This window comes from Danio aesculapii, chromosome 5 (assembly GCF_903798145.1).
Source record: "Danio aesculapii chromosome 5, fDanAes4.1, whole genome shotgun sequence".
NCBI lineage: Eukaryota > Metazoa > Chordata > Actinopteri > Cypriniformes > Danionidae > Danio > Danio aesculapii.
The window spans coordinates 66,553,332-66,569,210 of NC_079439.1; the positions used below are offsets into that span (position 1 = coordinate 66,553,332).

Here is a 15,879-nt window from a genome sequence, read left to right on the forward strand (position 1 = left end):
AGTATAAGCCTTGCCAAAGGAGTAGAAGACTTTTAACTTCTACTGAAATATTGCAAATTTAAAGGTTTCAGGGGTTATATATCTGTCATAGTAAAAAGGTTTCGTACCTAATTTACAGCTGATTTATGAAGGAAAATGAGTGAGAAATATTAAAAGTTTAACTTTCCAAAATGTATTCAGTTTACATTAACACAGCCAAAATGATCACAAAAAAAGGAAAAAAGTCCATAGTAGGGTTGTCACAATACTGGAATTCGGTACCAAGCGACGCTAAAATTTGAAAAACATCCATTTCCTGCAAACATTTGAGCACTGTTGATCGCGTTCTTAAACAACACTGATTTGCCATTGTGTTCATGTGCTCAACATAAATGACTGTGATTTGCCGTGAAGGCCATCAGTTCACCTAACTCACTGCTGTTTACTGAGTGCAACCACAGATACAGGGACACTGAAGCATTTCAAAGTCACATCGATCAGCTAGTTTGTCTATAAGCTGACGTAATAGCGATCCACTGATGAATCATGGCTTTAAAACGCTCCAGTGTCCCTGTATCTGTGGTTACACTCAGTAAACTGTGGTGAGTTTGGTGAACTGATGACTTTTACAGCCAATCATGAATTGACGTTTTAAAAATTTCAGTATCGATTGGTACCGAATTCCAGTATCGTGACAAACCTAGTTCATAGAGATAAACAAATGTTAACCTCCAGAACCCAGCTTTCGCACTATACTTGGATGCATAATTAATAAAATGAAACAGTTGAAATATTTCAAGGTAGCAGAAGGTGCTTAACCTGTTATTATTTTCAGCAATAGTTAAATATTAGACTATATGGTCTAATCTATTCTACATTAGCATATATTTGCATTGACAGTAAAGTATATACCATTAAAAGGGATATAAAAAGTAAACTGATACCCTATTGCCAATATATAGAGATGTACATATGAATAAAGTCTCCAACAGCTAAAACAGAATTTCATGACAAATCAGACTACTGCTGCATTTCCTATTTATATCACATTCTCAGAAATAATGGTACCCAAGCTGTCACCGGGGCGTATCATTTCAAAAGATACACATTTGTACCTAAAGGGTCCTTTTGAACAGGTACCGCCCCAGTGACAGCTTGTGTAGCGTTATTTATGAGAGTGTGCAGTATAAATTTCCATAATATAACACACATTGAGGTTTTAAAATTCAACTAGAACAAAATGGGGAAAGTCTTGAACTACAAACCTCATTTTAGTCAAACCGAAAGCATTTTTTAAAAACCCATTCAATATTCCTGAGGGATCCTGTGGTGAAATGGCCTTCTGGGCAAACCTTCAAATCGACACCATGACTGAGCAGCTCTACTGAACCCTATTCATTGAAAGAGCCTTCAAATCTCTTTCCAATGAAGCTGTAAAAATGCAATGATGCAGATTTTTTATATATACAGTACTGTGCAATAGTCTTAGGCCACCACCAGCGTTGGGAGGCCAAGACTTTTGCACAAATCTATTTATCTAAAATGTATGGGGCAAGTGCATGGTCATTACACTATACCTTATATACAAACAACAGATATGGAAAATATGACCACAATATTCAGAACACAATTACTTTTGGAGTAAAAAAAGCAAAAAACTTTTGTGTTTAACGTGACCTCTTTAGCACCAAGCAACAGCTTGAACTGAAATTATGGGCAATTTAATATCAAGCATCTTTCAGCATTTCTAAGAGTTCTTGCTTGGATTTAGCATGATCTAGCTTTCTTTTTCTCTCCAGGCGAATCTCATACTGCCTACAATAATATTGCCTATACATACTGTCTATAATATTCAGGTCTGGACTATGGGGAGGCCATTTCATGACTGTATTTGTATAATTAGATGTTTTTCTCAAAATTATGAATTCATTGCAATAGCAGTGTGTTTGGGATCATTATCATGCTAAAAAATAAAACTATTACAAATTAGGTGCTTTCTAGTAGGAATTAAAAACCAGTCTGTACTTTTCAGCATTCACAATCCCATTAATTTAGGCAATATTGACAACAGCTCTGACAGAAATGCAGAGCAAATACAGAAACTCCAGTATTTTTCATTTATTCTTCCATTATTCTCAAACTCTTTCTTTCATATGTGCTAAACAATTAGATCCAAAAAAAATCCAACAAGAACCTATATTTTCTAGTTGTATTTTAATAAAGAGAATGAAAAGTAATACATAATTTCTATATATATATATATATATATATATATATATATATATATATATATATATATATGATTTTGCACTGTACTGTATGATCTATATTTTCAAAAGAACCTGCATTTCTTTTGTCTTGCTCATTATAGAGCTTGTGGGATTCAGCACCTGGAGAGAGCAGGGAAGAATCTGACACTCTTCGACGCTTTATATTTCTGCATTGTCACCTTCTCCACTGTTGGATATGGAGACGTGACGCCCAGAATCTGGCCCTCTCAGCTGCTGGTGGTCATCATGATCTGTGTGGCGCTGGTGGTGCTGCCATTACAGGTGAAGGATAAACATTGCTTTGACACAAAATGCATTCAATAGATACTGTTGAAATCAGAATTATTAGCCCTCCTGAATTATTAATAACTATCCCCTGTATATTTTTTTCCTTTCAATTTCTGTAAAAAAAAATGTCAACACATTTCTAAACATAATAGTTTTAATAACTTTGTTTGTTCTGTAAACAGTCGAAAAAATGTTGCTTAATTGGGCTAATAATATTGACCTTAAATTATAATTTTTTTATTAAAAACTGCTTTTATTCTCGCTGAAATAAAACAAATAAGACTTTCTCCAGAAGAAAAAAATATTATAGGAAATACTGTGAAAATGTCCTTGCTCTGTTAAACATCATTTGAGAAATATTTGAAAATGAAAAAAAAATGAACAGGAGGGCGAATAATTCTGACTTCAACTGTGTGTTTCCATTCAATGATGTTAATTAGACTTATGTGCAAAAGTGGAAAATCACATAAAACATTTGCGAAGATAAAGATAAAGTCATTGTATGCAGAACCACAGACCTTTATCTATAAAGTATAATTATGGAAACTGTGTTCATCTTAACTGAAAGCTACATCGTGTTTGCTAGCCTCACTCATCACGCACCTGTCAGTCAGTCAGTCAGTCAGCATGTCACTTTAAAAGGTTAAACAAATAACGCACAGCACTTCTATGATTACAGAAAAGTTGCGTTGTTATAATTCACTTATCTTTTAATACGTTTTGGTGCGATTATAACCCACTATTTAAAAATAAAACGTAATGTTTTGAATAAGAAGCTGTAATATAGCCGTGGCAGGATGAATTTTGGTGTGGCGCCCTGCCATGGAAGAATGAATTTAGCAGAAACCTTGTAATTCCCAACTATAAATAATAGGTAATAAAGCAGTTTTTTTATTGTTTTTGTGATTAATGCTCAAATGCAGCCCAAGCTCATTGGAAATATATAGCTCAGCCTGCATTTTTGCGAAACATAAAATACGTTGTCACTCGACTACATAGTTTTACCTTGATTTTATATTGCTTTTATCTGTTTTGTGGAACCATGTTTCGCTGGATTTGAAGCCATGCACTCTGCATCACAAGTACAACATCGTACAAAACGATTTAGTATTTATTTGATGTTGTGCCAAGAACTGCATGACAAAAAAATCCTTTATTCATTAATATTACATCCCTCTAAATATCATTAGTGTGAAAAGAAACAATATTTGTTGGTGTCATACTGCCCCCTAGCGTTCATTTGACCTAGAAACTACATTTAAATGTATGTTGAAGTACGTCGTTTTTGTACTTTCACAAAAATATAGGCTGAAACGTGTATTTCCAATGAGCCTGTGTTGCATAAACGAGTGGAATTGCTAATAATTCACGAACTTTCTGTCTTTTTCACACCAGTTTGAGGAGTTGGCGTATCTGTGGATGGAGAGGCAGAAATCAGGTGGAAACTACAGCAGACACCGCGCTCAGACAGAGAAACATGTGGTGCTCTGCGTCACCTCACTCAAAATAGACCTGCTCATGGATTTCCTCAATGAGTTCTATGCCCACCCGAGACTACAGGTGGGGGAAAGTGGGGGAAATAAGTATTGAACACGTCATGTTTTTTTCTGGGAGAAATATTTCTCAAGGAGCTGTTGACATGGAATTTAGTGGAATGACTCAAGGAGAAAGTAGTGAACTACTTAAATGTGTTTAATACTTTATATAAAAGGGTTTTTTGGTAATGGCAGCTTAAAGATGCCTCTCATATAGAGAATACATTGATCAGTTGTGATTTTTTTTTTTCACAGACTTCAACAGAGTGTAAAAATCTTAATGGTTCTATGGGTCTTATCTATCAAATCTGATCTTAATTTAGTATTTTTTATCAGATTTAAGTCAGGTGATTGGCTGGACCATTCCACAGCTTGATTTTCTTTCTCTGCATTTGAGAGTTTCCTTGTCTGTGTTTTGGATCATTGTCTTGCTGAAATGTCCACCCTAGTTTCATCTTTATCATCCTGCTAATGTAGATGTTGAACTGAAGCAGCTAATATTCATTTACAATGACGAAGGGTAGACGGTTGATGAAGAACTGCAGAGAGATTTGAGCTGCTGTCTGGGCTTTCACTTCCTTTTTCCATAACTCCCTTTCTTCATGTGTTCAATACTTTTTCCCTGCTTCATTTCATTTTATTACACATAACTTCATTCGTAAAGTAATTAGATTTGTTTTCTTTGCATATATGGATTTTGTTGGTTGTGACCAACATCCGGTGAAAATTTCAAGTCAACAGCACCTTTAGAAATAGGATTTTTGAAAAATGGTGACGTGTTCAATACTAATTTCTGCCGCTGTATATTATCTACAAGTACTGTACGCAATCCTGCATGTGTTAGAATTCATTCCAAGAGAGATGACTAATGATAATGATATAGTTGTGAAAAATAATTTAAATGAAATGAATAAAGTCACAACTAATTATATGGAGAAATTATTTTATTAGAATCATTTACTTTTCTAAAACATTGACAACTATTCTTCTTTAAAGAGTTTAAAGGGGTAGTTCACCCAAAAATATTCCAAACTTGTTTGAGTTTTTTTTTCTTCTGTTGAACACAAAACATAAAGAAAGTTTGAAAAAACACAGCCATTGACTTCCATAGTATTTTGGTTCCGACTGGATTTTTTCTAACATTCTTCAGCATTTCTTGTTTTGTTTAACATACACTGTAAAAAATGCTGGGTTCCACACAATACATTTTTTGTGTTGAGACAACATGAAGAAATTAAGTTAACTGATTAATTTTTTCACATTTTACACTTAGCTGATGATTGATAATAAAGCTTGTTTGGCATGCTGTCCCCAGAAGGAGAAAGCCCTGAGCTTATGAGATCCTCGAGCCTTGGGCTCCCTCCCATTTACAGGGTTAGAGGGGAGTTTGAGCTCATGTAGATCTCCATGAACTCCCCCAGGCGTACTCGCTAAGAGCTTGTCTATATGGTATCAAATTTGGTATGTTCAATTTACTTAGATTGCGTGTTTTTGGATTGTGGGAGGAAACCAGAAAACCCGGTGAAAACCCACGCTAGCACGGGTAGAACGAGCAAACTCCACACAGAAACATCAACTGGTTAGAAGAGACTTTAACCGAAGACACTGGGCCGCCGTGTCACTCATCTGAAAAGGAGAGGGAGTAGGGGTGGGTAGGGGGGATTCTTCAAGATGAAGATATTGAGATAAGAAAACTCTGGTTATTTATAGTAAGTTAGCAATCATCTGATTGGATAATCAATCTCGAGCTGATCGGGACCTGTTAAAAACAATCATAAGCATGTGATCCTCTCGAAATTAGCTTATAAATAAACTTCACTAGGTGGATTCAACATAAAATAATAAACTTGTCCGCCCCAAAAAACTCAAGAATTGTGTTGTTTCAGCTCAGTTTAAGTAAGTAGTTTGTAAGTAGGTCTTTGCATACTGATGTCCGAAAATTTCATATGCGTTTTTTTCATATTCATAAGCTAAAATTCATCACATAAACAAACTTGCACACTGAATCCGATGCATATCAATTAATTAATTACGAAAAAATGCAAAACATTTCAGAGACAGTACAAGTAGTGATACTTTGTTCTCCTCTCTTCTCCAAAGCAGAAAAAGAAGAAGGAATAGGCTACATATTGTGTTACTGCATAAAGAGGAAGGAGAGTTCAGCTCATTATCAAATGCCGAAATGCTAAGTTTGTTCCAGAAAATCAGTGGAATTTTAATTCATTACTTGTGATACTTCACACATTCACGTATGTAAACAAATCCTGAACAGAGACTGGCAGTACCTATAGGCATTATAATAGATGGCTGCCGCGTTGACGTGGTGAAGCAACGGACCGAAAGCGGACCATGCTTTCTATTATAATGTCTATAGGCAGTATGGACACACAGACACACACAGAGCAAACAGCAGCAGGGGAGAGGTGTGCCAGTCACTAAATGCAGCATATAGAGGTTCTCTACTGTCCGCCATATTATGTCTTTATTTTATGCACTGTGTTTGTGATAACATTATCTGTAGCTCAAATAATGCAATTCTGCATTCAGCTTTTCGCTTGTACAGTGGCTCTGAACTGTTAAAACACCTCTCAAAGTGCTTTTTCGGATGCGAAAAGCAGAAAAAATTGAACCTGTCTTAAATTGTTTTATGACGGACAAAATGTTAGATGTAGTGTGTCAATACGATCAACGCAACGTGAGGTTGAATTTATTTTTTAACATGCAAAAATTTGCAGATAAAATTTTGGAGTCAGTGTGCAATAACCTTTCGAAATAAATACACTGTAAAAAATATAAGGTTCAACACAATTACTTCATGTTGGCCCAACACAAATCGATCAAGTTAACTTTGAATGTTTTTACAAATTTAAGCAGAGGAAACTTTAAAAAATTACGTACATAAAAGTTAAGAACCACTTGAGCATGAGGAAATGGTAATGAGTTTGTCATTTTAGTTTATATTCCACACTTTTTTGGTCTTCATTCATTTGCTACACACTTTTATTTAGAAATCAAGTGCGTACCATTACTAGCACATGCACATTCATTGTACTCTTGCTTAAATACTTACAAATCATTGTGATCCGGCTGATGAAGGTGTCTCGATTGTCATGTAGGATTACTATGTGGTGATCCTCTGTCCCACGGAGATGGACATCCAGGTGCGGCGAATACTGCAGATCCCGCTGTGGTCTCAGCGAGTCATCTACCTCCAAGGCTCTGCACTGAAGGACCAAGACCTCATGAGGGCCAAGTACGCTGTTTATTTGTGCCTTCAATATGGACATGTGGATGTGTTATTCATGTGGACTTGTAGAATGTTCAGTGTGAGTGCACTACTGCAAAATGGTGTAGAATAGTGCTTAAGTATGTGATTTGGGATGTACATACCTTAAATTTTCTTTGAATAAAAATATCACTTGCAGCTACTGTAGATTTAAATGAACTTCTGGCCCTCTTTGAGTCTGTGATAGAACCATTAGAGTGATAGACAAAGCAGTCCAATGTATCTGCAACTTTATCTGTAGCTGTAAGTGATTTCATCAGGTCCTTTTATAAGACATTAATATCATCTCTATTACTGTGAACATTTGAAAACTGACCTCAGGATGAGATTAGCAATGATAGTGAGAGCTTTTGTACATTCATCAGTACATTAAGAGAGAAAAAAAACAGAGGGAGATATGGAGTGCACTACTTTAATTCAACTGTTTTTATATTAAGGAAGATGACTTGTAAAACAAGAGACAGTAAAACTTAAAAGAAAGGTACTTAAAACAGCAGTTGTGTCGGATGATTTATGTTTCACTATAAAGTGCACAGCATGTTTAGGTTTGGCCTAATGGCAGGCTAATGGTAGTTTAGATCATTCAATTAGCACAATCTCATTATCAGCTTGTGCTTCAGTCTGAGAGTGAAAGAGTTGATAGTGAACGTGAGTTGTAAAGTTATCATGTAATGTGTGTCAGTGTGAATAAAGAATTTAGTATTTTCAGGCCTTAAAAACTCATTTACATGTAATTGAAAGGCCAAATGACTTGTTTATTTTAATCAATTCAGACACACACACAGACAAAACTCTATAAACATCAACCTGTCCGCAGACTACAGTTTAGCATTTTGCTATAACCTGACACCATGCATCTTGCCTATGATTGAAATTAATATTAATGTATTGTTAATGTAGGTTAATGTATTGTTATGTATTGTCCTTGTACAAAAAATAAGTAAAGCAATAAACTAAACTAAACACAAAGTTTTTAGTTGAATATAGTGTTAAATTAGCATTAGCCTTAGCATAAGCATTTCATTATTTTTCAGGCCTTCTAAACTCATTGTCATGTAAATGAACGGCCAAATAACTTTACGTTTATTTTAAATGAATGTACACACACACAAACACAAACACACAATAACTCTCTAAACACCAACCTGTGCGGAGGCTACTAGATTAGCATTGTGCTATAACCTTACATCATACATCTAGCCTATTATTGAAATAGGTGAATGTATATCGTCTTTGTACAAAATAAATAAATACATTTATTAAACAAACTGCACAAAACGCATAGAAAGGTTTGCATTTTTAGATGAAAATGGTATTAAATTTGCATTAGCATAAGCATCTCATCATCAGCTTGTGCTTCAATCTAGCATTTTCAGGCCTTCAAAACCTATGGTCATTTAAATAAAATAAACAACACAAGGCATTTGGCTGTTCAGTCCGTTTAGATACACACACACAAACACACGCACACACACACGCACACACACAAAACTCTATAAACACCAACCTGTCTGGAGATTACAGTTGTAAATTAGCATTTTGTTATAACCTGACACCATACATCTAGCTTATGATCGGTTAATGTATTGTTGACTCCGTTAGCACTGTCGTCTCACAGCAAGAAGGTCACTGGTTTGAGTCCCAGCTGGATCAGTTGGGATTTCTGTGTGGAGTTTGCATGTTCTCCACTAAATTGTCCATAGTGTATGTGTGTGAATGAGTGTGTATGAGTGTTTCCCATTACTGCGTTGCAGCTGGAAGAGTATCCACTGCGTAAAACATATGCTGGATAATTTGGCGGTTCATTCCGCTGTGGTGACCACTGATGAATAAATGGACTAAGACAAAGGAAAAGTAAAGAATAAACAAAACGCTGTTAAATGGTGTTAAATTAACATTAGCATAAGCATCTCATAATTAATTTTTGCTTCAATACAGCCTTTTCAGGCCTTCAAAACTTTTATTGTCATGTAAATGAACAGCCAAATGACTCGTTGATGCATTTATTTTAGTCACACACACAAACGCACCCTCACAATAACTCTATAAACATAAACCTATGTGGAGACTAAATTAGCATTTTGCTATAACCTGAGATCATACATCCAACCTATGATTTAAATAGGTAAATTTATTGTTGTGTCTTGTCCTTTGTTTGACCTTTTATAGTCCTCCCAGGTTAAAACATTAGTCAGAGGCTTTAAATAAGTTCAATCAATTGAATGAGTTAGATGAATAAAGCATACAGAGCTCTAGGTGGCAGAGAACAGCAACACAGACGGTCTGCGCAGACAAAGTCATGCACACACATAACAGAGCATACTACAGAATGAGCCTGCACCCCTCCCATCAGTGTTTCTTCCTGTAAACGATCACATTCTGAAAGAAAATAGTTGTAACATTTTGCTGAGAACAAGTTCTCAAAAGTTAACTTCTCGGTTATCAGTCACGAAAAGCCACAGCTGTTATGGAGCAAGGTTATATGAGGTTAAGCACATAAGGTTATATGTGGATAAACACATCAGCATAAGTTCATGTTACTAAGTTAAAACAGAATTAAATGATTTATTTTTGACTAAGTTTTGAGTCTGGAGAGCGAATATTTTGTATATAATTATTTTATTACTTTATTGTCTTTATTTTTTGTTTTCTTTGTTTATTTTTGTATAATATATTTTTTATTTTATTATTTATTATTATTATTATTTTTTTTTTGTCTACTTTATTTTTGGGATTTTTGGATTGGACACTTTTGCACTGTAAATAAACGCACATTTGCACCATAGTGCTACGTTGGATGATCCATCATTTATTTTTGTCTTGTTTCACACGTACCCTAAAAACACCACTGTGTTACACAGTTAAAATCATCAAAATTTCCTCAAATTGTACATAAAAACTAAATAAAACACATTTTCAAATAAAATCGGGGTAAATTAGCATTAGCATAAACATATCATTATCAACTTGTGCTGAAATTTGAGGGTGAAAGAGCTGTTGATGGTGAACGCAGTAGTCGTAAGGGTCGTAAAAGTATCAAACGAGGTATATCAGAGTGGCTTGTCTATGATTTAAAGTAGCATAACTTTCTCTAAATGGATTTTTTGGAAAGCCTCCAAACAAAACTGAATATAGTCTGTGTGATTTATTTTTTTAACATTTTCTAAAGAGTCCACCAGCAGAGCCAAACCTGACGCCATCTGTTCCTTATTAAAGCCGCCCTGAGGTTTAAGGATAATAAATGTGCTGCTTCTTGCCATGCAACTGCATTTAAAATCCTACTGTATTCCTTCATTATGAATGCAGCAAATCTGTTTCAATATGCTCACTTCATATTCAAGTGCATGAATCTCTCATAAAGCTCATTTGGTCTTAGTTTCTTGGCCGGGCGTGTAATCTGTGTGCTGTAATGGGAAGGCTGGTGTTTAAAGGATAACTTGAGGAAATTGCACTTGTTGTTAAAAAGTGTAATTTTTAAGATGTGTTTATTGCTGCTGTGCTTTACTTTTAACAATTGACTTCCATAGTCGGAAAAATCAAATACTGTGGAAGTCAATGGTTACAGATTTCCAACATTACATTTACATTTAGTCATTTAGCAGACGCTTTTATCCAAAGCGACTTACAAATGAGGACAAGGAAGCAGGAAACATGCAAATATGGAAGAGTCTATGGAACAGTATCTTCTGCTACTTCCAGAGCACAGTATTAAATGAAAAACAAACTAAATAATAAATAAACAAACATTGGAGCAAATTTGGCGACACAGTGGTTGGAGTCCCGGCATTTCTATGTGGAGTTTGCGTATTCCCTGCGTGTTGACGTGTGTATGGATGTTTTCCCAGACTAGGATGGGGCTGGTAGGGCATCCACTGTGTAAAACATATTCTGGATAAGTTGGTGGTTCATTCCGCTATGGTTACCCCTGTTGAATAAAGGGACTAAGCGTAAGGAAAATAAATAAATGAATGAATAAATGGAGCAAATTTGGAGCATCCGTGAGCATTGGAATAAAACAAATAAAAACAAATACTTGTATTATAATAGAAACTTAGCTAATTTTCATAAGGGTTGGACTGTTGTTGAGGGAACCACAATAATCATCAGTTGCAAACATCATACATTTTCAAAAAGTCGCTTTTTCACACTGGCTACATGTTTCTCTTGTCAGTCTGGATGTGGAAGGGTGGGCTGATGATTATCGGAGAGGTGGATGATCTTCCATACTGTTCATCAATGAAAGGCCAGTTTAATTAAAAAAGAATGTCTCTTTCCAAATGACAACAGCTTCACAGGGAAAAATATCCACATCATAAAAAAAACTAAACTTAATTTGTAACAGTATATTGATCAGGAGTTGTTGTACATACTTCAAAATATCTTTTTTGTGTACAACAGAAAAAAGCTCACATTTACATATGCACACACACAAACACAGACACACAGAGTAATTGTTTTTTGTTCTGAAGATATTTTGAAGACTGTTGAAAACCTGTAACCATTAACCTCCATAGTAGGAAAATCAAATACTATGGAAGTCAATGGTTACAGGTTTCAAAACCTACACCAAAATATCTTCTTCAAAATGTTTTCAGAACACAAAAAAAAAATAGTGTACATTTCACAAATATGCACAGATCATTTTGTAGCTGTAATTTAATGCACAAATAAATGCAAAGCCATTACAGTAACACTCTGTGTGCTTATGCATTTTTAATGACGTATAAGACTATTAATACACGGTGGAGATTTACAGATACAAATAAGTGGTCGGCTGTGTTTACACTGGGTAGATAGTGATTTTGCTGCTGTTTTTGTGGCTGTACTTTGATGGCTTGTCTATTTTGTGACCTTTATACTGTTGTCGAACACCACCAGCTTTCATTATAAGAGCATTATAAACAGTGTTATATCACAGATTCAGTTTAGCTAACATCCTGAAAACATTAGGAGTAGGAAAACCAGGAGAATATCGACAGAGACTGTGTCAATTTCATGTTTTACTTCACATTGACAGCAAGAAACTGCCAATGATTGCATTTAATAACATTCATGCTACACTTGAGTTTACTTGATGGGTGGTGGTCTACATAATCATTGTGCTGTGCTTGTGTGTATGTGTGTGTACTTGTTTTTATATCCCTGTGGGGACTTAAAATTGAATTCACACAGACCAAAATTGAGGTATCCATGGTTAAAAAAATCTTATAAAACACACAGATTGAAGCATTTTGAAAATGTAAAAATGCAGATTGTCCTTATGTCATCGTTATGGGAATGTGTGTGTGCTTGTTTGCTTGTGTATTGTGATGCTGATGCGTATTGATGTTGTGTGTCCTGCAGGATGGATGATGCGGAAGCCTGCTTCATCCTCAGCAGCAGAAATGAAGTGGACCGCACCGCTGCTGTAAGTATATACTCATGAGACATCAATATACTTCCCTGCCAAACTGATAAGAGATGTACACTCACCGGCCACTTTATTAGGTACACCTTATTAGTACCAGGTTGGACCCTCTTTTGTCTTCAGAACTGCCTTAATCCTTCGTGCCATAGATTCAACAAGGTACTGGAAATATTCCTCAGAGATTTTGGTCCATATTGACATGATAGCATCACACTGTTGCTGCAGATTTGAAGGCTGCACATCCATGATGTGAATCTCCCGGTCCACCACATCTTAGATTGCTTTATTAGATTGAGATCATGGTGACTGTTGAGGCCATTTAAGTACAGTAAAGTCATTGTCATGTTCAAGAAACCTGTTCAAAGTCTTAGTCATAACAATTGAAGCCTTTTGCTAGAAGAAAAATGCACAGTTGACATTTTCTGAAGTATGTAAGAGGCACAAAACTGAATTACTTGATCAAAATAATTTTTTAAGTGAACTACGTGACTTAGTGTTTCAAGTCATTCAATGCTGCATGACTTTAATCTTGCGTCATAAACTTAATAAATACGATAATTTACCCAGACAGCACACATACGTTGGGCCGACGTCGGCCAAAGGTCAGCACGTCGGCCCCTTTAATTCTAACATCTATATATGGTCGGCCAAACATACGCATGATCATTCGGTCGTGTGTTCTATTGTTCCAGCTCAACAAACGTCGGCTCTGCATCGGTTAACGACCAGAGGCTGACGAAGCGCTTCATAAGCATAAGCTATTTGCAATTAGCCTAAAAAGACACTCCGAAATTGTCTTTTTTTATCTCCACTCGCAGGGGCCCCTATAAGGCCCATTGGTTAATCCGGCCCTGTTCCAACCACACAGGTTTGCGATGGTGTTCGCGATTTTCTTTTTTATTTTAATTAATTAATTAATTTATTTATTTATTTATTTAAATATGGTTTCTGGACAAAGCAAATTGACGAACCATGTAACAACGGAACTGCGACCATGGTTGGTCAAAGAGCTTGGGAAATGCACCCCAGAATGTTGTTCCATGCGCCACCTGGTAGTCATTGTATGCAGCGCAGCAATGTTTAAAAAAATCTGGAAAAAGCCACTGCAGGAGCTTGCGTGGCCATGCATGACGATTTGCATGGCAGTGCAGGAAAAAACGCGCATTAGTTCAAGCCAGATCTGTAAATGTAATGCAAATAATGATGTTATTAATTGAACAATAACTTAAAACTAGTGAGAAATCTAAAACAAAATAATACAGTTTTTATAGTGTATGCCTATTCATTATAAACAGTTTTTAAACCTTAAAAAATACAAATTGCTGTAAAGTTACTCGCCCGCAGGTCCTTCAGTGGAACATTAGAAAAGATTTTTAGCCGAAACTGCGATCTTTGGCATATCATCACATTGTAAGACTGATGTCTGTGCTTATAGGATCATCAGACCATTCTGCGAGCCTGGGCTGTGAAGGATTTTGCCCCAAACTGTCCTCTTTATGTCCAGATCCTCAAACCTGAGAACAAATTTCATGTCAAATTTGCAGGTGAGTGTTTTGTTTTCCTGAGATCTCCACTGGGGACTCCTTTCAAGTTTCATATTCATATAAATTACAAATTTTACCTCTTTGCAACAGGGAAAACCACCAACAATAATGAATGCATGATTATATGCAGTCATGGCTTTGCAATCAAAAAATGTGGTTATAATGGAAGTCAATGGGGCAAAAACAGCCACCAATATAACTAAAGTGTAGTAAATTTGCCCAGGGTGTATTGTTTTTGAAAAATTTCTGAGTTTTTCCCCCCCAAAAAATGTGTCAAAATAAGATTTGTCAGCAAAAATCGTTCCATTTGCTGAAACACAGAAAAGGTTGTGGCCGAATTAAGCCTCAAAATCACCCCAGAGTGGATGAAAACATCCCCAACAGCACAAAGGGTTAAGATCGCGGTGCAAAAATTAGTACACCTCTATGAATATGTTGGAAAAGTGGTTTTATATGTGATAAATAAACATAAACAGTTAGGTTTGTGTCACCAAAAGAAAAGTGCCTCTGAAATGAAGAGTATCTGACTATTGAAACAAACATGATTGATTCAAAAGATGTTGTATTTTTGTCCGGCTTTCCAATTTCTGAGATTAGGGCAGTGCACAGATGGCAAACTGAGGTGTTTGGAACTTCATAGTGTCTCCACATTTCACAAGAATGATGTGTTTGCAGAATTCAGCAGGGAGTCCATCTGAGCCTGGTGCTTTATTATAATACTGTTGTTGTTGTTTTTTAAAGGGATAGTTCACCCAAAAATATATCATATTATTTTTAGAAATATTTTGTCATAATTTACTCAACCATTACTTGATTTAAACCTTTATTAGTTTCTTTCTTTTGTTAAACACAAAATAAGATATTTTGAAAAATGTTGGAAACCTATAACCATTGACTTCTGTTGTATTTCAGTATTTTTTTTACCAAGTCAATGGATACAGGTTTTCAACTTTGATCAGACAATCTGCTTTCGTGTTTAACAGAAGAAAGAAATCCATTTATTATATATTTACATCCATTTATGATCCATTTATGATTTAAAGTAGATCATTAAACCTACAGACTGTAACTTTGTTGTTGTTGTTCTTAAAAAAATCTCAGTTAAATTTGAGCAAGTGTATAATCAGTATCTCCTTATCTTAGCATGATTCACAATGATAAACTTGCAATATTGGTATACTGTATGAGCAAGTATGAGCATTAGGCTTGGGCGGTATCCAAATTTTGATACCGTCAAACCTTCTCCCTATTTTACCTCGGGATACGGTGTTACCGTGCATAATAAAAAAAATTATGACGTAAGGCTCAGACCGCGTCACCAAACTGTTGGCTTGTGCCTAAACCATTCAGAAACTGAATATTGTATACGCGACCTTAAGTTCGAGGTATTTCCATCTCCTGCGGTCCCCTTTTTGTTGCACAATTTGCAAATTGCCTCGTCTGTGTTTACCACCTCTCCCCTGTTGTTTGGGCGAAACCCGAAATACTGCCTAACTGCAGAAGTTGTGTTCTTTTTCGAGACCAGGTCACAGGTGCACGACTCGCCATCTTTCCCCACCTCACTCTGTCT

General features: G+C 35.8%; 1 protein-coding gene across 5 annotated transcripts in view; it reads left to right on the top strand.

The window, feature by feature from the left end:
- kcnt1b (potassium sodium-activated channel subfamily T member 1b) overlaps positions 1–15,879 on the top strand; it is a 166,607-nt gene that overhangs the window by 99,274 nt on the left and 51,454 nt on the right. For all 5 annotated transcript variants that reach the window (XM_056458735.1, XM_056458737.1, XM_056458738.1 and 2 more), the window contains 5 exons: positions 2,351–2,531; positions 3,933–4,097; positions 7,189–7,325; positions 12,702–12,765; positions 14,201–14,309. In XM_056458735.1, the coding sequence (XP_056314710.1) occupies positions 2,351–2,531; positions 3,933–4,097; positions 7,189–7,325; positions 12,702–12,765; positions 14,201–14,309 (656 nt within the window). The remainder of the gene's footprint in view (positions 1–2,350; positions 2,532–3,932; positions 4,098–7,188; positions 7,326–12,701; positions 12,766–14,200; positions 14,310–15,879) is intronic.